Here is a 27,197-nt window from a genome sequence, read left to right on the forward strand (position 1 = left end):
TCTGACTTTCTGTCAGCTCAGAATAAAGATATATAGGTGGACATGAGCAGAATACCTCCACTTTAAGTTTTTAGACGTATAATTTAAGGATACTAAAAGAGCAGCTGAAAATCTGAGATCAAACGTGTCAAAAACAGATGATACGTAGTATTTAGAGAAAACGTTGCTTCAAGGACAAAATGTCGTATGTTACATCACAGATTTTCAACTTTATTCTCTAAATATTACAAGTATTTTTTTCACACTATTTTGTTTCCCCTGGCAGTGGTTTGAATATCCCGTCACACTATGGAGGCCCTGAGTGGACATGAACAAAAACTACATTTGTGAGTTTTAGCTCATGTCCCTTAAGGGCCTCCGTACAGCATCAACATGAACTTAAATAACATAATAACATAACAGAAAAATAAAAACTGGAAAAACAATCAAACCACCAGGTTTGCACCTAAAATGTTGAATTTTATTGTTCATCATCTGTTTAACATTTCACCAAAATGTTTTTGCCTTTGAGTTGTTTTCCTCCAGCATCAACATAAAAACAGTGAAAATCAAGTTACAGCCATGAATAAACACTGTGGAAACGTTTTTGGCAAAATTCATTTTTGTTTTAAATTATGTGCTTCAAAGTTAAAAGGTTTTAAGGTTTTACAGCAATAACTTACGTTTTACAGTGTTATTTGTTGCCAAGGCGATACAGAGCGGGAAGTTTTCAGCCAACAAGCGATTTATCAACTAAAATCCTCAAAATTCACCAGGAAATTCAAGAACGGACTCAAACTTTTCAAAGTGTTTCAGATTCAAAGTTTACAGTTCAGTCGGCAGCAAACTTCCCTCTCTGGAATAAAAGCAGTTTGTGCGAGTGAGGTTCTGAAAAACTGATTTTTACATCCATCTGACAAAAAAAACTTTTAATATGAACATTTCAGCTGAAAATGTTCCAGTCTGTCGATTGTACTTCACATAACTTTAAACATTAAGAGTAACAAATAAGATTCCCAAAACTGTTCAACAACAGATCTGTTCATTAGACTACTTGGATTCCTGTTTCTGCTCCTGAACGCAGCAGTTAGAAAACCAGACTCCGTTACATTAATGGAAAAAACATATCATTATTATGTAGAAAAGGATGCCAAATTTTCTTGAGAATCCAAACAAATGTAAGGACATTTTGGATTATTTTGGACTCTGTTTAACTTTGCCTGTGAGAAAATTCTCAAATGTATGAAAGGAATTTGGCAAAAGATTCAAAAACGCAAAGTTAAATTTGACGCGTTTAACTCCTCAGAATCTTACGTTTCAGACACCAAACTGTCCCCACCTGTGGAGAAAATAAATAAATTTAGACCCGACGACAGGAGAAAAATCTGGGGTTTTTTTCAGAACCAAACTCCATGAGAAAAAACATGAAAACTTTCAAAGGAGCAGGATCAGCTCAGACGCTACAGCTAGCATAACATTGTTATCATCATCATCATCATTGTTATGTCACCATGGTAACGGTCATCATTAAGGTATGGGGCGGGACCATGCAGGGACACAGGCAGAGAGGGGCGGAGCTAAGCGCTACACATCATTTTAGTGGTATAAAAACATAAAAAGTTCGTTTTTAAAGTTTTCTCTCGTCGAATAAAGAAGCTTGACTGACAGGTGAGAAGAACCAATGAGGGGAGAGAAGGGCGGTGAGGGGGCGGGGCTAGCACTTAAATACACACTCACTTCCTGTACAGTTCAGTTCACAAACAAACACTTTCTAACGTTTCTCCCTCCATATTTACACTTTCTCAGTTTTGTCAACTGTCCAAACTGTGGCGGCCATCTTGTGTCCTATTACCACATTCTTCTCCTTGTTTCTTTTCATACTGACGTCACAATGTACGAGCCACGTTCACCGCCACCACCACCGCCACTGCTGCCTTCTCCCCCCTTTGGCTCCCGTTTTTTGGTGACAGGGGTGGGGATGAGTGAAGGTCGTGTGGGGGTCGTCGATGATGATGTCGTGGTGGTTGGTGTGGCAGTGGTGGGAACATCAGCGTTGCTCTTCCTCGGGCTTGGCGTGTAGTTGAAGGGGCTGACTCGAGCTGCCACGGCACCGCTGCGCTGCTGACTGCGCTGCTGCTGCTGCTGTTGTTGTTGCCGTTCAGGCGGCGGCTGCGGCTTGTCATCAAGGCTCTCACAACTCCGGCGCAGGTTGAGGTTGGAGGAGGAGGAAGAGGAGGAGGAGGGGATCTTGGAGGGGGTGGGACTGTCAATGACGGGCGGGGCGTTGGCGGTGGTGGGAGAGCGGGCTGAACAGGAAGAGGAGGAGCGTGGGTTGTTGACAGGACAGTCCTCCAGGCGTACCCACACATCTTCAGATTTGTCTGTGAAGGCCCGCCCAGCTGATGAGTCACCGCCGCTGCTCTTTGCTTTCCTCCATGTTCCCTTCGACCTCACGGCACTCTCCTCCTCACTCCGGCCCTTCTCGCTGGACTCCGATGACGCCGACAACACAGACGATGAGCTTCCTGTCCTCTTCCACGTCCCCACGCGTGGTAATGAAGTGGAGTGTTTACTGCCACTGCCACTGCCCCCCCCTCCTCCCCCGCCGACGTTTTCCCGCTTCCAGGTGCCGGTGCGGCTGAATCGTGATGATGTCACTTCCTGTGGCCGTGACGGGCTCTCAGAGTGGGATCGGTTGACGTCATGTCTCCTGTTTGTTGATGGTAGAGGTGTATCAGGGCTGGATGGTGACTCTAATGCCGCTGCAGCCGCCACCGCAGACTCCTCCAGCTTCCTCTTCAGCGTCGGGCTCGGTGCTTCTTTGATGAAGGTCGACTGACGGACGAGTGCCGGCTTGTCCGGCTCCGCCCTCTGCTTCTTGGCCGCTGTGGAACCGCTGACCCTTGATGCTGACTCGCTCCTCGGGATGCCACCACTGCTCCTTGCCGCCCCACTTTGTTTTGCCGGTCTGGAGGCCGATGATGTTGATGATGCACTTCCTGGAGACGCCGTGCGCGGCAGCTGCGACAGCTTCCCTCCTTTGTGATTGGCTGCTGTGGAAGATCGAGATGGCGTGGAGTCCCGAGAGGACCCACCTCCTCTGTCGCCACTGTCGATGCTTCCTGGAGCTTTGGCTACGGTTGCTGCTCTGGGTTTACTCCGCCCCCTGGCTGCTGGCTCCGCCCTCGGTTTACCTGTAATCAGACTCCTATACATCTTCTTCCCGCCTCTCACCGCCTTCGTCTCATCCTCCTCCTCTTCCTCCTCCTTCTTCTTCTTGGCCTCCAGCGTAGTGCGTTCCCCACCCTTCAGGATCCTCGCCCCTCGCTTCACAGCTGCCTCCTCCTTGTCCTCCACATCTTCTTCTTCAGCATTGTTATTGGCTGCTGACAGGCGGAACGGCGAGCCCACAGACTTCAGGGACAGGACCGAGTCAGAGTCTGATGATGGTTGGCGGGACAGTGACGAGGCGGCGGCGGCAGCATTCAGGCTGCTGACGATGGAGTTAGCGCCTTCCTGGATTGCCTTCCAATCAAAGGACTCAGAGTCAGGGGAGGCAGGGCTTCTGGGCGCCTCTGAATTCTCCTCCTCAGCCAGAATGCCATCGTTGACTTTGGGAACAGGAAGTGGCGTGGCAACAGCGGCAGGGACGGAGACGGCTTTCTTTTTCTTCTTGGGCATAGCGGAGCTGATGCACTCCTGCAGCAGGTCATCCTCCGAGTCGATACTCAGTGAGCTGAGCGACGAGTTCCTGGAGAAGCAGACGGGCGTGTCTTCCACATGGAATGCTTTTGGAGCATAGCCACTGGCCGCAAGGGGGCGGGGCTTCGACTCTGCCTGTGGCGGAGACTTTGTTCCTCCTTTGCCTCCATCTTGCTGCTCGGGCTTTGGTGGCAGGGCGAACTCCTTGTTGTTGTTCTCCTGGTCGATGTCACTCAGCGAGCTCAGGGAGGAGTTTCTGGAGAAGCAGACGGGCGTGTCCTCGATGGCGAACTTCTGCTTTTCATCTGCCGCTGTCGGGTTGGTTGCAGGTTTCGTTCGAGGGAAAACAGCCGCTGTCTGCTGCTTCCTCTTCCTGCCTTCTTCTTCTTTTGTTTTCTTCTCCTCTCCATCCCTATCACCACTGTCGTCTTCATCAAAGTCAAGCGAGCTCAGTGAGTCGTTGCGTGAGAAGCAGCATGGCGTGCCCTCGATGGGCGTATAGTGGCGCGGCGAGTCAAAGGCAAACCCTGGTTTTGCTTTGGCCGCTGTTGCTGTGGCGACGCCATAAGCTGCCCGCTGGGGCATTGGCTTTACCGGTGACGTCGGCTTCTTCTTCTGCTGCTGCTGTGGGCCGAGAAGAGCAGACGGGCCCTGAGGAGGAAGAGGTGGGGGGAGAGGCGGGGTTTGGAGGTTCTCGCTGTTCACAGCCGCTCTGATTGGTTTTCTGGGTTTGGCTTTGGGCATGGCGGCGCTGATGCACTCAGCAAGGATGTCATCACCATTCTCACCCTCAGCAAGTCCGGCCCGTCTCCTCTGGGTGGAGGTGGGCGGGGCTACCGGTGTGACGGCTGCTGCCTCCTCATTGGGTGGAGAGTCAATGGTGAGGTCACTGAGCGAGGTAGCGGTGGAGAAGTTGAGCGGCGTGCCCTCCACACAGTAAACTCTTGGCACCTCCTCTGGCAATGGAACATCCTTCCTCTGCAGTGATTGGGTGCGGGTTTGAGGTGGGAGGAGCTTGTAAACGGGAAGCTGGCTGGGTTTCCGTGGCGCTGCTTGTTGCTGTTTCTTTGGTTTCCGTGACGACTTAGGCATGGCCATGTTGATGCACGCCTCCAGGATCTCAATGTCGTCGTCGTCATCTGATTCGTCGAGGATTGGTTTTGACGCCACCTCCTCCTTTTTCTCCTCGTTCCCTCCATCCTCCTCCTCTTTCTTCTTCTTCATCTCTGCTGCGATGTATGGCTCGTCCAGACTGAGCGCACTCAGACTGGAGGCTCGGGAGAAGCCATGGGGTGTGCTCTCTGTGGCAAAGTGCAGCAGGACGTCTGCGCTGCTCTCCTCCTCGTCCTTCTTCTCTGCCTTTTCCTCCTCCTTTGTTGTCTGTGTTGGTGGTGGCGGCAGCGGCGGCGTCTTGGCACGGCTAGGCGGCATGGTCTGTCCCGGGCTGTCAGGCAAGTCGCTGGGGCTGACCACGCCGCTTGGCATGCCGCTGCACGGCTCACTGGAGCGCACAGAGCTGGCGATGGACGAGGTGGAGAAGCTGTCGAGGGAGCTGACTGATGTGCAGCGGCTAAACATCAGCGGTGTCTCCTGAGCGTACGGCTGCTCTGGAGGACTCTTAGGAGTCCTGGCGCCCGACGATGATGTAACATGGTGGTGATGATGGTGGTGGTGGGCGTGACCGTGATGATGGTGGTGACCTCGTCTTCCCCGTGTGGAGGGAACAGCGGCAGCAGTGGCGGTCTGGCTCTCTGCCTCCTTCTGCTGCCTCTGCTGCTGCTCATGTGCATCTTTCTCGCTGACAGGAAGTGTTGGGTAGTCGTTACTGCCGCTGCCACAGACGACGCTCCCACCTCTCCTCCTTCTCCCAATGACATCGCCGTCCTCATCTTCCTCCTCTGATGACAGCGAGGAGAGCGAGCTGCCTCTGGAGAAACAGATAGGAGTGTCTTCCACACAGTACGTCTGCGTCGACTCCTGGTTGCCTTTTGGCACTGCCCGATTGGCTGGGGGCGGAGGGGGGCGGAGCTTGTTGGCAGAGGATGACAAGGGCGGAGGAACGGAGGGGGCAGCGGTCTCTTCTGGCTTGAAAAGCGGTTTGTGGGAAGCGTCAGCACCATATTTCAGGCTGTAGTCAATTGGCTGTTCACCTGTTGAGTCACCACCGTAGTTTGATGTTGCCGTGGCAACGACATAGCGCGGCGACGGGACAGACGCCATGCGGCTGCTGGTTGTTGCAGAGTCACTGCCGTCGTTCCTCCTCCTCAGCCTGGTGTCCTGTTCATCGTCTTCATCGCTCTCAATGCCGCCGCGGTGACTGGGGCTCTGTCTCCCAGAATTCAACTGTTCGTCAGAGTACTTCAGGCTGTAGTTGATGGGCGTGTCCAGCTCCGCACCATCGTCGTCCGCCATGTGGTTGGCACTGCGGATCTTGTGGGCCAAGTCGGCCGGGTACTTCCTGTAGACGCAGCACTTGTTGACTCCGTTCTCGTCTGAAGAGTAGAATGGCTCTGATGACGGCTTGGTCTTGCCACGGTTGCCATAGCCGTCAGCACTCGTGACGCTGTTGAGGCTGTCGCTGGATGCTCGGACGCTGGGTGGAAACACTGGCCGAGCATACGCTGCTTCCTCACTTGTCCTCTTTGATCCATCTCCGTTCTTCGGGCTTGACAGCACAGGCGTGTTGGCATACGAGCGTGTTGTGCTCCCTCCTCCTCCAGCGCCATTACAGCCTCGCCCCTTCCTGTGCGCTGCCTTGGGGCTCAGATTGTCGATGTTGTCGAAAGTCTCCGATAGCTGCTGGGCATCCAGCTCCTCAAATAACGCCTTCTGTTTACGGGCGTGCAGTGAAGGGGCGCCAGCGCCCGGTGACACCACGCTGGCATCCTTGTAGCGCGCGGGCCGGTTGGCCATCAGGTTCCGCAGGGCGGCGGCGCTGCCCATGGCAATCATTTTATGCCGGGAGTGGATGAGGTTGCGCAGCATGCCCACAGCGCCCAGCTCCCATAATGCCTCCTGGTCTTTGGCATCTCTGGCTGACAGATTCCAGAGTGTCCCACAGGCGTTGGACACAATGGTCAAACTGTGAGACTTCAGGTGCTGCAGCAGAGTGGGCAGGCAGCCGTGCTCACGCAGGATCTGCCTGCAAGACAACGCGTAGGTGTAAGAGAGTTTTAATCATAAGTTTTCAGTCTGCACAGTGGATATTGTAAGTTATTACAGGTTGTTTACTTGTTTACAGTTGGTTACCTGTGCGTCTCGTTGGTGGCGATGAGGCTGGAGACGTTGCGCAGGATGCCGCCTCCGCTCTCGATGATGGCGAGGGTGTTGGTGTGGCTGCGGTGAGTCAGTGTTCCCACCAGAAACGCCAGAGCGCCGTCCACCGCACAGATATCCGCCTTGTTCTCCGTACAGTGAGCAGACAGGTTCCAGAGCGCACTCAGTACGGACTTCAGAGTCGACTCCTGAAGGAGAAGAACAAGAAAAAACAAACTGAAAAACTACAGGAAAAACAATTTCAGAGGAGGCTCAGTACAGATGTCATGTCATCATGAAGACGGAAAACAACATTTGATAAGAGAACAAAAAGAAATGAAGACGAACAAAAAGAAATGAAGACGAACCAAACAATAGAAGTTTATTTACCTTCTGGACCTCGAGAGCACAGCCCATCAGCGCTCGCACGCTGCCGACCTCACGCAGCGTCTTCTTACTGTTGACATCAGCACGCCACGACAAGTTCCTCAACACACTTGCTATCACCTAAAAAAACAAAAGGACAAAATATTCAGAAGGATGACCAAAAAGTCTACAGGAAAAATATAAAACAAAAACCAAAGGACAAACAAATATTTAAAAACTGGTTTGTATAACAAGACAGAGTTTATGTTGTGACACCAACAAATACATTTAAACGCCAACATGTGAACTGCCAGCCACAAGGGTGCCCTAATCTGTTTCTGTCCATCATTCACACTGAATCAATGTCTGTGTTGATGTGACAGTGTGAATGAGGTGTAGACCTGCTGACACACAGACAGCTGGTGGAGAAAAAGATAGATGGATTCCTAAACAAAAATATATAATTAATGAATTATAATTAAGAAAAATATCTTATTGTACAAAATAAAAAACATCTCACAGACAAAAACAGAAAAATAAAACTACAAAACTTTACAAGCTTCACAAAAAGGTGTCAGACAGCTCCATGGGAACTGGTGAGTTTACCTGCTGCAGGTCTTCACTGTCAGACTTCAGCTGAGCGACCATAGCTCTCATACAGCCCTTCATGGAGCACAGCGTGGCCTAATTGGAAAAACAACAACATAACGCTGTGATCTGATTGGTTACGGAGAAAGAGATAACATGTTGAAGAGAGTTTGGACATTTAAAACATGAACAATGTGATGAGTAGTTTTTGTTTTCACCCAACCTTATTGGCTACATCTCCGAAGGTGAGGTTGGTGAGCGCCATGCCGGCGTATCGCCGTAGCGTGATGCTGTAATGATCGCTGCTCAGACCGAACATCTCACAGTCCACCTGCAACAGCTCCGCCACTGCCTGAAGACCGCCTGCAGGGACAAGTAACCCACAGAGAATATCAATTAGTAAACCAGTCAGGAAACAGTCAAACAGTCAGTTAACCAGCCTGTAAGATGAGGAAACAAAATCTGGACAAACATCAAACTGGTCAGAAAACAAGAAACCAGTCAGAGAAATAAAACTTTAGGAAAAAAATCTGCTTTATGAAGCAGGAAACACACCGATAAAAAAGACAGAGACATCTGTTCAAACAGACAATCAAAAATAAAGAATTATTTATAGGAATAAAGGAACAGTCAGTAACTCAGACTCACCAAGTTCGTTCATGGCGTGTCGATGTTCTTCATCGAAGGAAAGTTTCATGAGGACGCAGACGGCCGGACAGATCTGATGCTCCACTGGAGATGGCACTGAAGACACGTTATGTAACATTTATATACAATCACAATAAATTTATATTATTATTATTATTATTATTATCATTATTATTATATACTATACTATAGATAACATTCAGTTTAAATGTTTATAAACATGTTCTGAATGGATTATTCTGATAGAAATAAAGTTTTGGTCATGTGACTTGTGGTCTGTCCTCCTGATTGGTCAGTGTGTGTGCTACATCACTCACTGGGGTTGTCCTCCTGGTCAACGCCCCTCTCGTGGTTCTCCTGCCAGCTCCAACACGCCTCGCAGTAATGACGTACCTGCTCCAACAGGTGGAGCACTCTGATCTCACGCCGGCCTCTCTTATCGTCAGGCTGACTGTGAACGATGTTGTGCAGCGCGGCAGACGCCCGCGCACGAGCCTCTTTACTGCCACGAGAGTTACCTAGGCAACGGCCGAAATATAAATAAACAGGTGAGGTAAGAAAGTTACCTGTGACAGAGAAGGAGAAAAAAAAAAAACACCTCCCAACATTTTACCTCTGCAAGAACTAACTATTACCTAGCAACAGGGAGTCCTTGTCATTGCCGTGCAGCAGCTGGATGAGCAGCGGCAGACAGCCGGACTGACGCATGGCGATGCATGAGTCCTGTGAGCTCGACATGGCAAGCAGCGTCCGCGACATGTCGTCTTTGTCATGAGTCCCCAACATAGACAGAAGACTATACACCATCTCCACCTGCAGGGGGTGACACAGAGGGTTAACTTTTTACAGTGCCCCTGTTGCTGGCTAGTTACTGAGGTGATGACATACTTTGGTGGAGGGTTATGAGTGTTTGTAGGACTGTTACTGACTGTTACTGGGCATAATTACTAACTTTGGTTCCCAGGTGGCTGGTGATTCGTCGAGGCACAGAGAAGCTCGTCTCATTGGTCGGTTCATGGTCCAATCGGCTGCTAGAGCTCTAAAGGAGGAAAAAAAAATATATATATATATTAAAACAAGATTTAAAAAAGAAGAGAGACATAAAGTAAAGTGAAAGTAAAGAAGGCGAAGAAGAATGAAGGACCAGACACTCACCTGAGCTCCAGCCAATCCGCTGCTGTCGCTCGCCCCCTGAGCTTCCTCCCCCTGGAGAGAGAGCAGGTTAAATAAATACAACTCTCTGAGCTCTAAAGTAGTTTCATCAGCACTCACTCACAGAAACTAAAATGACTTCACAAAAATAAGAAATGAAAACAAGGTTCAACGTGAGAATTTAAACAAAATGTTTACACTGTAAAACCTCACAGTGGTGCTGTCAAGAAGGAAAACACACTTTCAGCCAAATGTGGCTCAAATTTTAATCCACTGTTGTTGTGATTAGCAGCTGCTTCGTGGAGATCAGCAGATTTAAACAGATATTGTTTCCTGTTGTGTGAGCTATAAAAGCTGTATGTGGATAAAACCAAAGAATAAATGCTGGCGTACATGAAGATCTGACTGAAAGTGAAGAGCTGAAAACATCAGATCTGTGTGGAGCAATGAAGAGACTGTAACCTTCATCACAACACAAAATGTTCTCCACATGGTTTTCCATCGTTTGAGCTTTGACATGAGCTCTTTCAATGACGTCATCTCGTTGTGTCCTCTTCTTCTTCTGCAATGGTTTAATGGTAGCACCTGGAGAATTAGCTCCACCAGCTGTTTATCTCCATCAACCAGTGAACTCATGTTCACAAAGCAGCAGTGGATAGAAACAAGCAGCAAGTCACGTTTAAATTTGGACAATTTTCTAGACATTCTGTCAGGCACAAACATTTCCTGATGTTCCAGTTCAGCTGTAGTTTAAGCAGACTGTCGGTCAGTAAAGAACATGTGAGGTTACCTGCAGTCGAGCTCCCAGTCTCAGGATGTCTTTCTCTATCTGCTGAATACGAGACACACGAGCCTGAAGACACACATACATACACACACATGAATGTCGGTGACGTCACTTTTTAGTTTAAATTTAAACATATTTTAAACATGGGAGAAAATAAATATTCAAACCTGCTTGAGCATTTGCAGTCTTTAAAGCAGCAGCAGGTAATATTATTGAATAATAATCTTGATTTAAGAACTAATTTTGACCCTTGCATTTCATTAACAATATTTAATTGAAGGGTTCCTTTAAAAAAACCTGTGTCTGTGAGCACCTGCCCCTTTGTATTTAGTTTTTTAAAAAACTGGATCTGGTCTGAAACAACCAATCAGGGTTAGCGAGCACATAACTAGCCAATCATAATGACTCTGTGCAAACAAGGTGTTCTCCGTGTCCCAATTCCTCTCTTCTAAGCCTCGGTCACCTCAGTTTATCAGAGCTCACTGGGATACAACTGGTTAATGAGGACTTCCTGTCACTCAGAGGTGATGATTAATATTCAGTTAGAACTTTCTTGTGTTGCGACACGAAAGATTGTGTCTGACATCACTTCCTGTTTACTTCATGTGTCAGTATATTTACTGTCCTAGTGGCCACAGTCTGTATTACAACGTCCGCACACAATCACTGGAGAAGCAGCGGCTGATTAACTGTGAAACGTTAACTGTGAGCGTCACAAACAAAATGACTTTTTATGATCAGAATTTGTGGTGCATTGTGGGATACACTGAGCTCTGAATATGACTTTGAAGTGGAGTTAGGAGAGTGTGTTTACCGCATGACATGAGACATACCTGTCTGTTACTTGCTGACAAGCCAACGCTCACTGAAGTGAAAGTGTTTGTGTTGGAGACAGACTGAGACCTTCAGACAGGTGAAACAGCCTCCAGCTGAATTCATACCTGAGCTCTCCTCTCCATCTCCTGACAGGAGCCCAACTGTTCCTCCATCGCTGAACGGATCTGGCGAGCTTCAAATTCCAGCTGACGACGATTCATGTCCGTCTGCAGAGTGAACTACAAACACAAAAACTACAATTTAACTTCAGCTGACGATGACTTGTGTCGGTCTGCAGAGTGTTGGAACCGATTCCAAATTTCCAAGAACCGTGGGTTCGATAAGACCCATGCATTTCGATGCTGCTTATAGGTTCCTAACTATTACATATTTCAGTCGCGTTCCCGAGTGAACAGCAGTGATCTTATTGTAGTAAAAGTTGTACTTATCTGCCAGGACCTGCTATGCGGACCCAACGTCACATGATTTGTTACGCAGTATGTAAACAAAGCAGGTGAGAAGAGACACTACTGTTCACTACATCCAGGAGAATGGCTGACTGCAGCAAATGTTCGAAAGTATGTTAGTGTCACTAAAAAAGATAACACAGCAAAATGTAACTCCTGCAGTAAGGATGTTTTGTGCACAGGAGGAAGAACCTCAAATATGATGAAGCATTTAATTCAACACGGCGTGAATCTGAAAGAATGCACCAAGTTTGACATGTTGACACAGCTAAGGTTAACATTAGCAACGTAGTAAGGCATTCACTTTTTATATAGAAGGTAAATGAATGATGTCTACAAATTATTCTCATACATATTTTTCTTAGATACGAGTTTAGAGAGCACCCCTCCACCTCTAGTTCTTCCCCAGAGACCCCCCTCTAGTACACAACCTTCACTTTCACTTTAGTCATTGTGATGACCCCTCCCACTCTTGTTTGTGGCTTCTGGTGTGTTCTCTTGTGTTTCCTATTGTTTAGGATACAGAGTGGCAGAGGTGTGTCATGAGGATGAGCCACATCTGAATCAACTCTTCCTGATTGCTCTTCCTGCTTGCCATATAAGAGGGCTGGATTTGGCAGTTCTGGCTCTCTCTCTCCCCAGCCAGACAGGTTTTGTTTGGTTGTGTTTTGGGTTCTATTAGATTTGCTTTATGTTATCCATTTCATTTACATTACTTTTGCCCACACTCATGCACTCCCTACACCACTGATAATACTGATTTACCAGTTTCTTTGTTCTTTTGTGTATAGGTTAGCATCGGCTAAATGAATTTGTTTTGTTTAAACCGTCATTATCTGTGTGGTCTCCCTTGTTTTGTCTGAACTCTGAGCCGGTTCATGAAGGGGAAGATGAGTAAGGAGAAAGTGGATGATTTGTGGTGAATGGGTTACATCCCTTTACTATGGTTGAGTCTCCTCCATTTAGGTCTGTAAAAAACAGAATCGGAATTGGAAACGGAATCGATAACGATATCCAACCCTACAATTTAACTCCAGCTGACGACAACTCATGTCCGTCTGCAGAGTGAACTACAAACACAAAAAGTACAACTGAATCCAACTTTAACTTTGAGTAAAAGTACTTCAGGAACCATGAAACACTGTGGTTATTTACGTTTTCAGTGAGCGGCAGACTGTCGATCCTCTTGGTGAGATTCTGCAGCTGAGCGTAGTACCAGTCCTTCTCCTTCTCCTCCTTCTCCAGCTCAGCCAATAGGAGAGACCTGTCAGGGACCAGCAGCAAATCACAGATGAGGACAGTGACAACAGAGAAGGAAAATTAGCAATCTCACAACAAGAAATGGCCAAAAATGGCCACAAAACTACATAAAAACATGAAAATATAGTAGTACCAACAGCAGTACTGTCATGTCATGTAGTATGTGTTGTATAATAGTACTAACAATATTTGTAGTAGCAGTAGAAGTGTAACAGTGTAACCAGGAGTAGCAGCATTACTGTAAGTAATATGACCTTTCTACCACTCCTTCAAGTATGTGTACAAGTACTACAACCAGAAGTAGCATTTGCAGTAATACTATGAATGGTAGCAGTATTTATAGTAATAGTAAAGTTGTAGTAGTATTCTCAGTGGCACTATGAGAAGTAAAAGTTCTTACAGTAGTAGTATTGTCAGCGGTATAAGTGGTAGTACTAGTACTACAGTTGTAGTTGTACTCTCATCCGTACTCTCAGCAGTAGTATTTACAGGAGCAGGAGTAGCACAATTGTAGTAGTGCTCTTAGTAGCATTCTCAGTAGTAAAATAAGAGGTTGCAGTATTAACAGTAGTAATAGTAGTACAGTCATAGTATTACTCTCAGCAGTAATATCAGTGGTTAAAGTATTACAGTAGTGGTTTAAGTAGTACTACAAGCAGAAGTGGATTTTCAGTAGTGCTATCAACAGTAGCAGTGTGTACAGTAGTATTGGTACAGTAATGGTAGTACTCCTAGTAGTACTGTCAGTACTCTCAGCAGTACCTCTCCTTCTCCAACTCCTCCAGGCACCGGTCGTGGCTGTCTCTGCCCACAGACGGCAGCCCTCTCCTGGGGAAGGCAGCGGTCGCCAGGGGGCCTGGAGCTGTGGAGCTTCCAGCTGCTCCTCCAGGAGCTCCACAACCAGAAGAGGCCGAGCTGGAGGAGGATGAGGGGGGCAGAGGAGGCCTCAACCTGGGCTTAAAACCTGCAGAGTCCAGGCTCATCTCTGGAGGAGGAGGGACACATCAGATTACATGTGTATATACATGTATGTATGTGTGTGTGTGTGTGTGTGTGTGTGTGTGTGTGCATGTGTGCGTGTGTGCGTGCGTGCATGTGTTTGTTTTGTTCACCTTTCAGTCTTTCGATGAGCTCCAGCTGAGAGCCTGACGCCTCTCCAGACTCTTCTTCTATGGTGCCCTGCAGCTGCTTCAGCACTTCCTGTTTTACATGAGTGAAGAAAATAAAAGTGGTAAAGAGTTACATCACGGTGCACCGCTGTCTGCCACAGTGTGTTTTCTGATGTGATCACAGGGGGTCACACACTTTCATACTGGAAACACACAGAGACTTTAAAATAAAAACATGTTCATGACATTATACTGCAATCAAATACCAATACAAATATTCATTATATTAACACATTAACAATAATAATAATAATAATAATGCTGATCTCTCTGGTCTCTCTCTCTCTCTGTGTCTCTGTCTCTCTCTCTCTCTGTGTCTCCGTCTCTCTCTCTCTGTGTCTCTCTCTCTCTCTGTATCTCTCTCTCTCTGTATCTCTCTCTCTGTGTCTCTGTCTCTCTATGTGTCTCTCTATGTATCTCTCTCTCTCTCTTTCTCTCTCTCTGTGTCGCTCGCCCAGTTTTTCAAGTAAATCATTGTTTCGTCTTTCACTCACCACAATGAAACGACAGCGTTCAAACAGCGACATGATGGAAACTAACAACACTCAGACTGTCCATGTGTGTTTTGTGCTCATCGACAGAAAACAGGATACAGGAAACAGGAAATGGGAAGTGAGTGCGCGTTTGGAGAGGTAGGACGGGACACTAAAGAACAATAAAACTACAAGCAAAAAACATCAAAACACAGAGAGACATGAAAATAAAACTGTAAGACAAAACTATCAACAGAAAAAAAGGAAACTAAGAAAATTATTAAAGCGGAAAAGATCAAACTATATAATAAAAAACTAAAATGCAAAAAAACATGCATGTAAAGGAGGGAAAAAACGAATAAGAACATAGCAGGAAAGAGAAAACAGACAAACTGAGGAAAGTAGAAAGAAAGACAAAACAAAATCAGGACAAACAGCACAACAAAGATGAGATGGAGAAGAGGGTAAAACAAGAACACAACAGGAAATAAGCAACAACAAAAACAAGACAAAGGGAAGAAAAAACAAGATGAAAGAAATAAAAGGAGAGGACAGAAAGCTCATTCTGACAGGTTTCCTGAGCCCTCTAAGCCAAAGATCCTCTAACCCACACAGATCTCTCACTCTGAACAACAACAAGGAGCTCAGTCTGAAGTTCAGAGCAGCGCATGATTGGTGAAAACTACCACAGGTCTATTCTGGGCTGAAGAGAGAGAGACATCTGTGTACATTTCCGATACCAGAGCTCTTTTTGCATAAAATTTGCATTGTAATTTAGCATTAAATCTAATAGTATTCCAAAGCAATTTATTTGAACTGTAAGTAAAGTATTGATAGCTTTATTTGTTGCTAAAGTAACCGATAACTGCAGCTGCTGTTAGCTAATTAGCTCAGTTAGTCGAGCAGCTAGCTGTCTATTAGCTTTAAAGCTTAAATAAAGCGAAGGAGACCTCCCAGTGGTCACCAACATTCTCACCAGTGCTCTGAGCTCAGAGTCCGGAGCAGAGTCAGCTAGTGTTAACAGGACTGCTAACTAGTATTTCAATAGTACTTTGTGCAGTATGGCAGTACAACACTGTGCAGTATTTCAGAAGACTGTGTACAGTATTTCAGTACTGCAGTGTGCGCAAAGTGCGCATGCACTGACCATGCATGCAGCCTGTTACAGTCGCTCCTGTTTATTTTCTTATGTTTTCCTTTATTCCTTTATCATAACTTTTGTATTTTAACTACTAACTTTTTGAAGTTGCGTCCTCTCCAAACATGCTGGTAGAGAGAGTTCTGGTATTTTTTTTTCACCCTAGAATTACTTTCATTCAAACATTGTACAGTCGCTCAGCAACTTCATGGCCGCATTGTTTACTCCAGAGATGAGCTTATTGCTCTGAAGCCGGCCTGCTTGGAGACCACAACATCTGAGATCCCCACTGAAATCTGGAGAAAAAGACACAGAGGATGCAGAGGAGGAACGAAGCAACGAGGGAACAGAGGTGGGTCGAGACAACAGAGGCTTATAGAGAAGAGGAGATATAAACCGTGTCTCCCCTCTCTTATCATGGGCAATGTGAGATCGCTGGCAAACAAGATGGATGAGCTAACGGCGCTGGCTAGGAGTCAGAGGGAGTACCAGGAGTGTAGTTTAATGTGCTTTACGGAGACATGGCTGCACCAGGACATTCCCGATGACAACGTTTCCATCGACGGCTTTCAGGCTGTTCGGGCCGACAGGGATTGCACTTAGAGTGGTGAGCGTAAAGGAGGGGGGCTTGCCGTTCTTGTTAACAACAGGTGGTGCAATCCTTCCCACATCACCATCAAGGATCGTGTCTGTTGCCCAGACACTGAACTGTTGGCTGCTGGACTCAGGCCGTACTATTTGCCCTGGGAGTTTTCACATGCCATTGTTGTGAATGTTTACATGTTTAAATCCCTCTCTCCCTCCGGCAAATTCCTTGTAATGTATGTTACTTGGCAATAAACAATTTCTGATTCTGATTCTGATTCTGATTCTCCCTCTGCCAACCCGAAGTCGGCATGTGACATCATTCACTCCGCCATAGTCCGTCTACAGAATCAGCACCCGAATGCATTCATTGCTATCTCGGCTATATCTACTTCAACCACGTCACCATGGCTAAGACACTTCCCACCTTCACTCAGTATGTGAGCTGTCCTACTAGAGAGGAGAGGACCCTGGACTTGCTGTATGCTAACGTAAAGGATGCAAACAGCTCCTCTCCCCTCCCCCCTCTGGGAAGGTCAGACCACGACCTAGTGCACCCCAACCCCTGTTATGTGCCTCTGGTGAAGAGCCAGCCTGCAACCATAAGGACATTGAGGAGATGGTCGGAGGAGGCTTATGAGACTACATCAACTTCTGTGTGGACATGCAAAGAAAAGGGCTTTCAGAGCTGGCAACAGGGAGGAGGTCAGAGCAATCCAGGGGGAACTGAAGGTGAAGATCAGGGAGGCTAAGGAGAAGTACAGGAGGAAGCTGGAGTGGAAACTCCAGCAGAACAACATCAGAGAGGTCTGGAGTGGAATGAGGACCATCGCTGGTTTCAGGCCAACCAACAACAGAGGAGTTAAAGGCAGTGTGGACCGGGCCAACGAACTGAATCTGTTTTTTAACAGATTTGACACTACTTTCTACTCTTGAATGGGAGCACCGGTACTGTATAATTTCCCCCCGGGGAATAAAGTATTTCTGATTCTGATTCTGACATCATGAAAACTCTGGAGAGACTCGTCCTGGAGCAGCTCCAGCCCTTGGTCAAGCCACACTTGGACCCCCGTCAGTTCGCCTATCAGCCCCGACTTGGAGTTGAGGATGCCATCATCTACCTGCTCAACTGCGTCTACGCCCATCTGGATAAGCCGACGAGCACTGTGAGAGTCATGTTTTTTGACTGCTCCAGTGCGTTCAACACCATCCGCCCAGCTCTACTGGGTGAGAAACTGACGGAGATGCAGATGGATGCCCCCCTCGTGCCCTGGATTGTCAACTACCTGACTGGCAGACCACAGTATGTGTGCTTACAACACTGTATGTCAGACAGAGTGGTCAGCAACACCGGGGCCCCGCAGGGGACTGTCCTCTCTCCCTTCCTCTTCGCCATCTACACCACGGACTTCAGCTACTGCACAGAGACCTGCCATCTTCAGAAGTTTTCTGATGACTCAGCAATAGTTGGATGTATCAGTAAGGGTGATGAGGAGGAGTACAGGGCTGCTGTGGACAACTTTGTCACATGGTGCGAGCAGAACCATCTACAGCTTAACGTGACAAAGACAAAGGAGCTGACTGTTGATCTGAGGAGGACAAAGGTGCCGATGACCCCTGTTTCCATCCAGGGGGTCAGTGTGGACATTGTAGAGGAGTACAAGTACCTGGGAGTTCACACTGACAATAAACTGAACTGGGCGAAGAACACTAATGCCCTCTACAAGAAGGGCCAGAGCCGTCTCTATTTTCTGAGGCGGCTGAGGTCCTTCAACATCTGCTGGACTATGCTGGGGATGTTCTATGAGTCTGTGGTGGCCAGTGCTATCCTCTATGCTATTGCATGCTGGGGCAGCAGGCAGAGGGTGGCGGACTCCAACAGACTCAACAAACTGATCCACAAGGCCAGTGACGTTGTGGGGGTGGAGCTGGACTCTCTGACGGTGGTGGCAGAGAGGAGGACACTGTCCAAGCTGCAGGCCATCTTGGACAATGTCTCACATCCTCTCCATGACGTACTGGTCAGACACAAGAGCAGCTTCAGTGGGAGACTCATTCCTCCCAAATGTACAACAGAGCGCCACAGGAAATCATTCCTGCCTGTGGCCATCAAACTGTTCAGCTCCTCCCTCTGAGTGTCAGACACTCAGAAGACACAGACTGATTCTGGACTATTTCACCTCTGCCAGCAACTATAACCCCATTATTTATTCTATTTATAAAAAATAGTGCAATACATATTTATCAGTGCAGTACATACATGTATATGCATATATATACATTGTTATTGTATATATTTTTTACATTTTTATTTTTTATATCTTATCTTTTACATACTTCTCATTTTCATACTTTTCTATTCTTGAATGGGAGCACCTGTAACTTGTCTAATTTCCTCCTGGGGATCAATAAATTATTTCTGATTCTGAGTATTTCAGTACTGCAGTGTGCAGTATTTCAGAAGACTGTGTGCAGTATTTCAGTACTGCAGTGTGCAGTATTTCAGTAGTATTATGAGTACTGACCTTCATGTTAGAGGCCTCAGTCTCCAGTTTGGTCAGGTGGTTGGAGTTGTCCTGCAGCTCCTGTCGCAGGTTTGAGTTCTCCATCTTTAACACCTCCACCTGCCTCAGCAGCTGATCGTACGACGCTGCCGCCATGTTGGAGGACCCACGTCTGACCTGCGCAAAACAAACCAGGAACTATGACACTGTAGTACTCTGGTACTGTGATACTGTAGTACAGAGCTGCAGGAAGTACACAAGGAAACAAATATTGTAAAGCTTAATTGTGTTCAGATGTTTTAAATATTTAACATCGATGTCAGGACTACAGGTGGGACTACAGGAGGGTCTACAGGCAGGACTGCAGGAGGTTCTAAAGGAGGGTCTACAGGAGGGTCTAGAGGCAGGACTACAGGAGGTTCTACAGAAGGTTGTACAGGCAGGATTACAGGAGGTTCTACAGAAGGGTCTACAGGCGGGACTACAAGAGGGTCTAGAGCAGGGGTATTCAACTAAAATTCGAAGAGGTCCAGTTAGAGAAAATGTCCTCAAGCAAAGGTCTGTAACATCATAATGTCTAACTTGCGTTGTGATTTAGTGTGATATATATTGAAGTAGCCCAGTAGTTGTATCAACGTCTGCTTGTAGTCAACAACTGACTGTCAAATCAAATAAAGAAAGCACAATTCAAAAACATTTTGACCATATTTATTGTCACTTAACATTGAACTATACAGATATATAATACTGTATATATGTATAATGTTCTTATCTCATTAAGTAAAAGAAGGGTTGCATTTAAAAATAAAATAGAGAAAATAAATAAAATAGCTTTTGAAAAATTGTGCATCTTAAAATAAAGTGCTTCATTTTAGAAAAATAGAATAAAGTGTAGCAGCAGCTTGAGTTTCCCTTTTTCTTTAACTGTTTCACATGTTGACAGTCTCTCTCCCTGTATCATTCACTCATCTTATCATCTGTCACCTCTCTTGTCTGTCTGTATTCAGAGTCGCAATGTGTAGCACCTAGAATGCACAGATTTGATTGGCTGAGTAGCATCACGTGGGCTGGCTTAACTCATATGCAATTGGTCTGTCAGTTTCCTGATCCACTAAACTAGTGTTGTAAAGACTTGAAAAGCTGTGCCGGTTAAAATGGAAGCGTCCCATCAAAATTTTTAATCCTTTAATAATTTATTGATTATAGGTACAGGTCTGTATAGGACGGTGTCTGGGTACGGACTCAGACCGCAGTCCGCCTCTTAGTGACCTATGGTCTAAAGGCAGGACTACAGGAAGTTCAAAAGGAGGGTCTACAGGCGAGACTACAGGCGAGACTACAGGAGAATCTACAGGCGGGACTACAGAAGGGTCTACAGGAGGGTCTATAATTTTTTCTATAATAGCAGTTAAACAATAACATGTAGTTGTTATGGTTACGGTTAGGGTAAGTCTCCAGAAAATTAATGTAAGTCAATGTAATGTCCTCTGTAGTGATGGAAACACGACTTGAGTGTGAGTGTGAGTGTGTGTGTGTGTGTGGGCATCATGTGTTGTTTCCTCTCTGTTACAAACACTGATGTCACTGTCTGACTGTCACCTGATTCATAAAACCACGTTACAGTGCTGCAGCACTGTAGTTTAACCTGCAGTACTACAGCACTGTAGTTCAACATGCAGTACTACAGCACTGTAGTTCAACATGCAGTACTACAGCACTGCAGTACTACTGCTCTCTATGAGCAGAGCCCTCTACAGGCCAACATGTTCATCACACAGTAGATCTGATGAAACGCGGAACTTCAGTTTCTACTGGAAACGTTTCAAAGTGTGTTGTTTATCAGTCACATTGATGACACAGTTATAGCGTTATATTTATATGAACACTAATGTCTGAAGTGACAGTGTGTTGGTGTCTCTGGTAGTGAATCATTAGCTGAACCTTTATAGTGACTTGAATTTTGGACTTCCATTCATCAGGTGATACAAACACTACTCCACATGAAGCATCATGTTGCTCTGTAACTGCTGGATGTCGGGGTTAGTCGGGGTTCTAACCCTAACCCTAACCCTAACCCATTTAGTAAACATTACTTCAAGCAGAAATAAACAGTGTCACTGGAGACTGTAAAGCTTAATGCAACACAGTAGAAACACTACTTTGCTTGCTTTCAGTCTTGACTCCAGTCCTCATGAAGGAGAGGACACAACTAAAAGCAAATGGAATCCATCAAGTGATCAGTTGGGATGTCTTGGTTGATCTAGCACAGTAGCCAATAAGGACAAAAAATAAAAAATCATAGGCATTATTAGTTTTGATTTGTTTTGTTGTTGAAATGTGCTCAGCAGTCCAAGGCTGTAAGAATCAATAGCCAATCACTTTATTCATGTTTTTTGTTGAGTGCAAAAACTTTGATATTATTTAATTTAATCTAATTTGTTTTGTTGTTGTTGAAAACACATCATTCCAAGACTGTACATTGTCAGATTCTTTGTAAGTCCCTGCTAAAGTTGTGTTGTTAGAAATTGTCATTTATTCAACACACATTTAAAAAAAACAACAACAATACTTCCAAGTCATCCAAAGATACTTGCCATCGGGCCTAAAAACTTTTCTGGGGGAAACCCTGGTTACAACAGCGCTGAGACCACTGTATAGAACATTTAGTAGGCGTAACCGCCTAGATCACCTATGTGGAAAAACATTTGATAAATTATTAAAATAAATGGCCTACAAACAGGAGCCAGAGTTTTGTAATTGGCTAATTAATGATCAAAAACAGCCGACACGTTAACAAATCGGAAACTTGTAGTCGACCTCAAATAGTCCTAAAATAAAATAAACAGGGCCTTCCTCAGTCCTGACTCACGGACAGCTCGTTTACTGGTTTTTATTCAGAGATGCAACGTCATGAAAAACAATGTACAACATATGTAACGTTAGCTGGCTTATTATTATTATTACGTTACCTAATATTTGCACAGTGGCTTCTTGGTATTCTTCCTGCTCTTTCATTCGTTTTTATCGGCAGGATGTGTCTTGTTGTGTTTTGTCAGAATGATTGATGTCAGCTCGCTGGACTGTTACACTGCGTAACCTTCACCTCCTCTTCCTCCCAGCAGTAGGCTTTATTTTGTTCATCCCCTCACGGAGAACGTCAGGTGTTCTTCTGTGCGGTGCCACTGGGGCTCATATGAGGTTCTATGTGCGTTCTATGTTACGCATGGAACCCTTATTGTTCCACCTCCTGAAGTGGGTCCATGTTTGTGGTACCGAACAGACCCAGCGAGGGTATATATCATGGGTCACTAAAAGGCGGACCGCAGTCCAAGTCCGGACCCAGACGCCGTCCTATACGGACCCGGACCTATAATCAATAAATTATTAAGGTATTTTAAATTTTGACGGGGCGCTTCCATTTTAACCGGCGCAGCTTTTCTAGTCTTTGCGGCACTGGTTTAGCGGCTCAAGAAACTCACAGACCAATTGCATACGTGTTACGCCAGCCAACGTGACGCTACTCAGGCAATCAAATCTGTGCATTCCAGGCGATAAACATTGCGACTCTGAATACAGACAGACGAGAGAGGTGAGAGGCGAGTGACAGATGATAAGACGAGTGAACGACACAGGGAGAGAAAACGGAGAGACGAGTGAGCGGGAGGGAGAGAAGACACATTATTTATTGTGAAATTGGTTGAGACTGTTAAGTCAAGATGTGAAACAGTTAAAGAAAAAGGGAAACTCAAGCTGCTGCTACACTTTATTTTGTTTTTCTAAAATTAAGCACTTTAACCCTAACCCATTTTAAGATGCACAATCTATTTTATTTATTTTCTCTATTTTATTTTTAAATGCAGCCCTTCTTTTAGTTAATGAGAGAAGGACATTATACATATCTACAGTATTATATATCTGTATAGTTCAATGTTAAGTGACAATAAATATGGTCAAAATGTTTTTGAATTGTACTTTCTTTATTTGATTTGACAGTCAGTTGTTGATTACATGCAGATGTTGATGCAACTACTGGGCTACTTCAATTTATATCACACTAAATCACAACGCAAGTTAGACATTATGATGTTCCAGACCTTTGCTTGAGGAAATTTTCTCTAACTGGACCTCTTCGAACTTTAGTTGAATACCCCCGGTATATATAGACTACATCCTGCTTCGCCCTTATCCCACTGGTGACAGCCTTAGAGGGAGAAGCCTATACGATATAGAGGGTTAGTTACAACTGTAACTCCAGCCGATTGTCTGTCTCAGTCCAATTTACACACAAGGTGAGACCGAGGTGAGACCCACACAACAGGTGGACGTGGTCGAACGTTTTTTCAGTACTATTCATATCTATACAGCCAATGTGTTTATGATTAAATTGTTTACAAGAGCACAATGTTCTGCACCAGATTGATGCATATAACTTTAACATGTACTAAATGTTCTTCCGGGGGAGCATTCCCCCAGAGACCCACCTAGAGGGTATGAGGTCCATCGACCACAGTCAACAACATCCTGTGGGAAACGCTGTTTGATCGACTAAATTATTAATTCATTGACAAAATAATCAACTGATTAATTGATGACAGAGAAACTAACTGTTAATTGCTAATCAAGTTTCTTCTGCAGTTTAATAAATATTTAAATTAATTTCATGAATAGCGATAATACTACTACTTTACTGTTATACTTTCCAATAAACACAGCTTGAAATATTGATACAACACGACTCTCATACACTGTACTCCTGTAGTACTACTACACAGTATTACCACACAGTACTAAATAAGTATGACTACACAGTACTACAGTTCAGCTACAGAGAACTACAACTACCACACGCTCACATGTTCCTGTACAACAGTTTCTGCATCGTCAATTATTAATCAATCACACTATGATCAATGATAATCAAACAATGATCAGTCTGATCCTGGATCAGCTTCACCGTCTGAGAAAACGACAGTAGAAAACAATAAAAGGGAAGAATTGAAAAACTACTCTACTCTGTTCTTCTTCTATTTGTTATTTCTCCTCTCTCCCTCCATCCTCCATCACCGGTCGGCCATTTTCTCTCACTCCTCTCTCCTCCCTCCATCATCCCTGCCCCCCCACCCTCTCTTTCTCTCTCTCCATCCTCTCTCTCCTTCTCTCCCTCCATCACAGGAAACACATACAAAATAAATTCAATCCACCAAAGAAGAAGAAAAACACAGCAGAGGACAACAGACAATGAAAGAAGAAAAAGACGGCCTCCCCCACATCCTCCATCCTCATCCTTCCCCTCCCTCCCCCTTCTCCTCTTTCTCAATAATCCATCCAACACAAAATAAAAACAAAGACAGAAGAGAACAGATGAATACAGGATGAATAGGTTCTGGATAAAGAAAGAGAAAATGGCAGCTCACCCCATCGCTGTAGCCTCCATCACCCTCCCTCTCTCTCTCTCTCTCTCTCTCTCTCTCTCTCTCTCTCACTGTCTGACAGAGGGCAGTCAGCTGGGCGAACCAGCAGCCAATCAGAAGGCAGAGACAGAGAGAGAGGGGGAGGGAGAAAGAGGGAGGGAAAAGGATGGGGGTGGGCTGCCTCTCCCTCCTCCTCCTGGTCCCAGCATGCTTTGCAGCAGCTGCTGCAGGCAGACCGTCCGGGTTACTGAGACACACACCCATTTAGTAACACACAAAGACACAATAACACACATACTGCAGTCTAATCAATACTGGACTCTTCATGTGTTAATGCTAGTTTAGATCTTTAGCTCCACATTCATGGATTCACACTAAAGCGGCAACTAATGATTGTTTTTATTATTGATTAATCTTCCGTTGATTTTTAACAGTCCCAAAACATCAACAGCACAGGTTAAAAAACACAGAAGTCCCCTCACAACTAACGTTAGCATGAGAAAACAAATGTTAGCATGTTGATCTTCTGCAAACATAAAATGTCAGAAAGATAAATAATAATAACACTCACATGAGAAACATTTCCCTCCATTTTCATGTGAGCGTACAAACACCAGCTGAGCTAACATGAAGCTAACACAAAGCTAGCATCAGCTGACTGTTTGTTGTACACGCCTACACCTCTTTACTTCCTGTTTACTGAGGTCAGAGCTAACATCAGAGTTATGGGTGCTAACGGGATGGTGTCTACATGGTGACCCTGGATTTGCGAAACTCTCATGAGATTTGTATGCGTTGTTTCTGTCTGGCCTTTTGGTCAGAAAGCCTTTCACCCAGGAGACTGCTGTTCGTGACCTTGTGAAACCAAGTCAATACTGACTCATTATTTTAACCCAAACTATGCTCTTTAACAAAAACCTAACCAGATTGCAACTAAAAACTGAAAATAATGATAATAATAATCAACAGTTGAGACTACACAGACGGCCCACTTTCTTGGGTATAACTGAACTGTTGGAAGGATTGTAAAAGCTTTGCAGCCACAGAATTAATTAAATACTAGGAGTGTAACAGTTCTGAAACCAAGACCGAGTCTGCAATACAAACGTCCACGGTCGTGTTTCTGTTCTAACAGTTTATCTCAACTTCTCGCACGCACAGAACAGAAATTCTAGAGTGTGATTTATCCCTGGAACATTTTTGGCAGTGCACCAGTTGTTGTCTATCAGCTGTAGCATGCTAGTCGGCTTATCCGGGTTAGCCTGGTTAGTCAAGCTCATGTAGTGTTGCTGCCTTCAAATGGCAAACATAAATGAGAAACCAGAGCTGGAGGATCCTCCCTGACGTTTAGATCCACTGTATGGGAGCATTACGGTTTCCCAGATAGTTACAGAGAAAATGGACAACAATTAGTGTCAAACTGTGTGCCAACATCGTTCAGCTGAAGTCAGGTCTGTCTGTGGAAACACTTCAAACATGAGACAAACATTAGAGACAAAACCAGACTGGAAGGAGAGTCCTCCTCCCCATAGCGTTCAGGTAGCCTCTCACTGCAGATTCAGACCAAAGAAATAACTGATGCTACAGGAGTGCAGATACAGTATGTGACAGAATTTAAACATCTGGTCAAAGTGCTTCAGCTACAATAAGCCTTCATTGTGCATGTTGTCGTTGTTCCTGCTCTATATAAACCAGCTCAAGCTGCAGCTGTTCAGGAGTTTTCGACAGCTCAGAATCTTGGATGAAGCATTACTGACATCTGTGTTATTATATTTTTTGTATTATTCACTCTATGTCATTATTTCAGTGCTTTAACTGTTACAGGAAGAATTATGGCTGATGAGCCACTGTTGAATGTTTACATTTTTTAAATAAATGACAAAAATACTATATTCTGCATTTTTTGTTTTCCCTGATGAACCGAAAACATACCATGACCCCGAAACAGGGGTACATACTGAACCGAGAAATTTGTGTACTGTTACACCCCATTAAATACATTCATTGAGACAAGGCTGAGTGTATGGACAGACCTGAAAGTACAACTTCTATCCATCTACATATATGTGAAAGTACACAATTGTATAATACTACATGTTTATCAGTTAACTGAAAACTAAAGAAGCTCTGATTGATCACAATCTGAGAATAATCAATATACAGGACTCATCAGTTCTCTCTCTCTGATCACATCAATCGATCAGAAAACTGATGAGTAAAATCAATCAAATACCCTCTCTCTCTCTCTCTCTCTCTCTCTCTCTCTCTCTCTCACACACAGCACAATAGCAGAGACTTAATAAAACAGTCACATCCTCACTGAGCTGTCAGCCAATCACATGCCAGGATTCACCCACAGTTTACTGTGACATCAACAAAGAAACAGGAGATTCTCTTTCATAAATTACTCATGGATTGAACAGCAAATCTTCTAATCTTCTTCTGTCTATATAATCAATAGAATAAGCATTCAGATAATTCATGAACCGAGTTTGAAAAGCCTGGATTCATAAAATAGAAAATATTTCATCACTAAACACACACAAACACTATGTGTGTGTGTGTGTGTGTGTGTATATATATATATATATATATATATATATACACACATACATACACATATACATTCATATATACAGTGCTTAACAAATTTATTAGACCACCACCCAGTGTTTGCCACCGCTGCCCTAAATTAACAATATTACCAAAATATTTTTTTATGTTTCTGTCATGGTTAATCCACCAGTATGTGCAAGCTCTTTAATCAAAATGATATCTTTAATGCTAAAATATAATTATTGTTGTTATCCATGAATTTTCAAATTTACTGTTTTACAAAAAAGCACAGAAGAATAGTCAAGCACATTATTATTTTTTGATTGAGATGCCAAATTACA

General features: G+C 44.9%; 1 protein-coding gene across 1 annotated transcript; it reads right to left on the reverse strand.

Annotated features, from left to right (window-relative positions):
• Positions 1-195: 195 nt before the first annotated feature.
• On the reverse strand, positions 196-19,045 carry apc (APC regulator of WNT signaling pathway). The gene is made up of 16 exons (XM_070924417.1): positions 18,911-19,045; positions 14,133-14,220; positions 13,783-14,005; positions 12,916-13,024; positions 11,419-11,532; positions 10,481-10,543; positions 9,694-9,744; positions 9,491-9,577; positions 9,174-9,351; positions 8,856-9,056; positions 8,539-8,634; positions 8,114-8,253; positions 7,909-7,986; positions 7,327-7,443; positions 6,931-7,145; positions 196-6,823 (listed from the first exon to the last, which is right to left on the reverse strand). Exons 1-16 carry the CDS (start codon positions 19,043-19,045, stop codon positions 1,855-1,857), a joined length of 6,864 nt encoding a protein of 2,287 aa, XP_070780518.1. The 3' UTR covers positions 196-1,854.
• Between the last annotated feature and the right edge of the window lie 8,152 nt (positions 19,046-27,197).

Source organism: Enoplosus armatus, chromosome 18 (genome assembly GCF_043641665.1).
Source record: "Enoplosus armatus isolate fEnoArm2 chromosome 18, fEnoArm2.hap1, whole genome shotgun sequence".
Classification (NCBI taxonomy): Eukaryota; Metazoa; Chordata; class Actinopteri; order Centrarchiformes; family Enoplosidae; genus Enoplosus; species Enoplosus armatus.

Bases quoted from the DNA above. Each gene is read 5' to 3' on its own strand.
- apc (XM_070924417.1), bottom strand. From the start codon at position 19,045: ATGGCGGCAGCGTCGTACGATCAGCTGCTGAGGCAGGTGGAGGTGTTA. The intron at 10,544-11,418 runs GTATGAATTCAG...GTGTGTCTTCAG, and splicing joins AGATGGAGAGGAGAGCTCAG to GCTCGTGTGTCTCGTATTCA. The intron at 8,635-8,855 runs GTGAGTGATGTA...ACGTGTCTTCAG, and splicing joins TGACCAGGAGGACAACCCCA to TGCCATCTCCAGTGGAGCAT.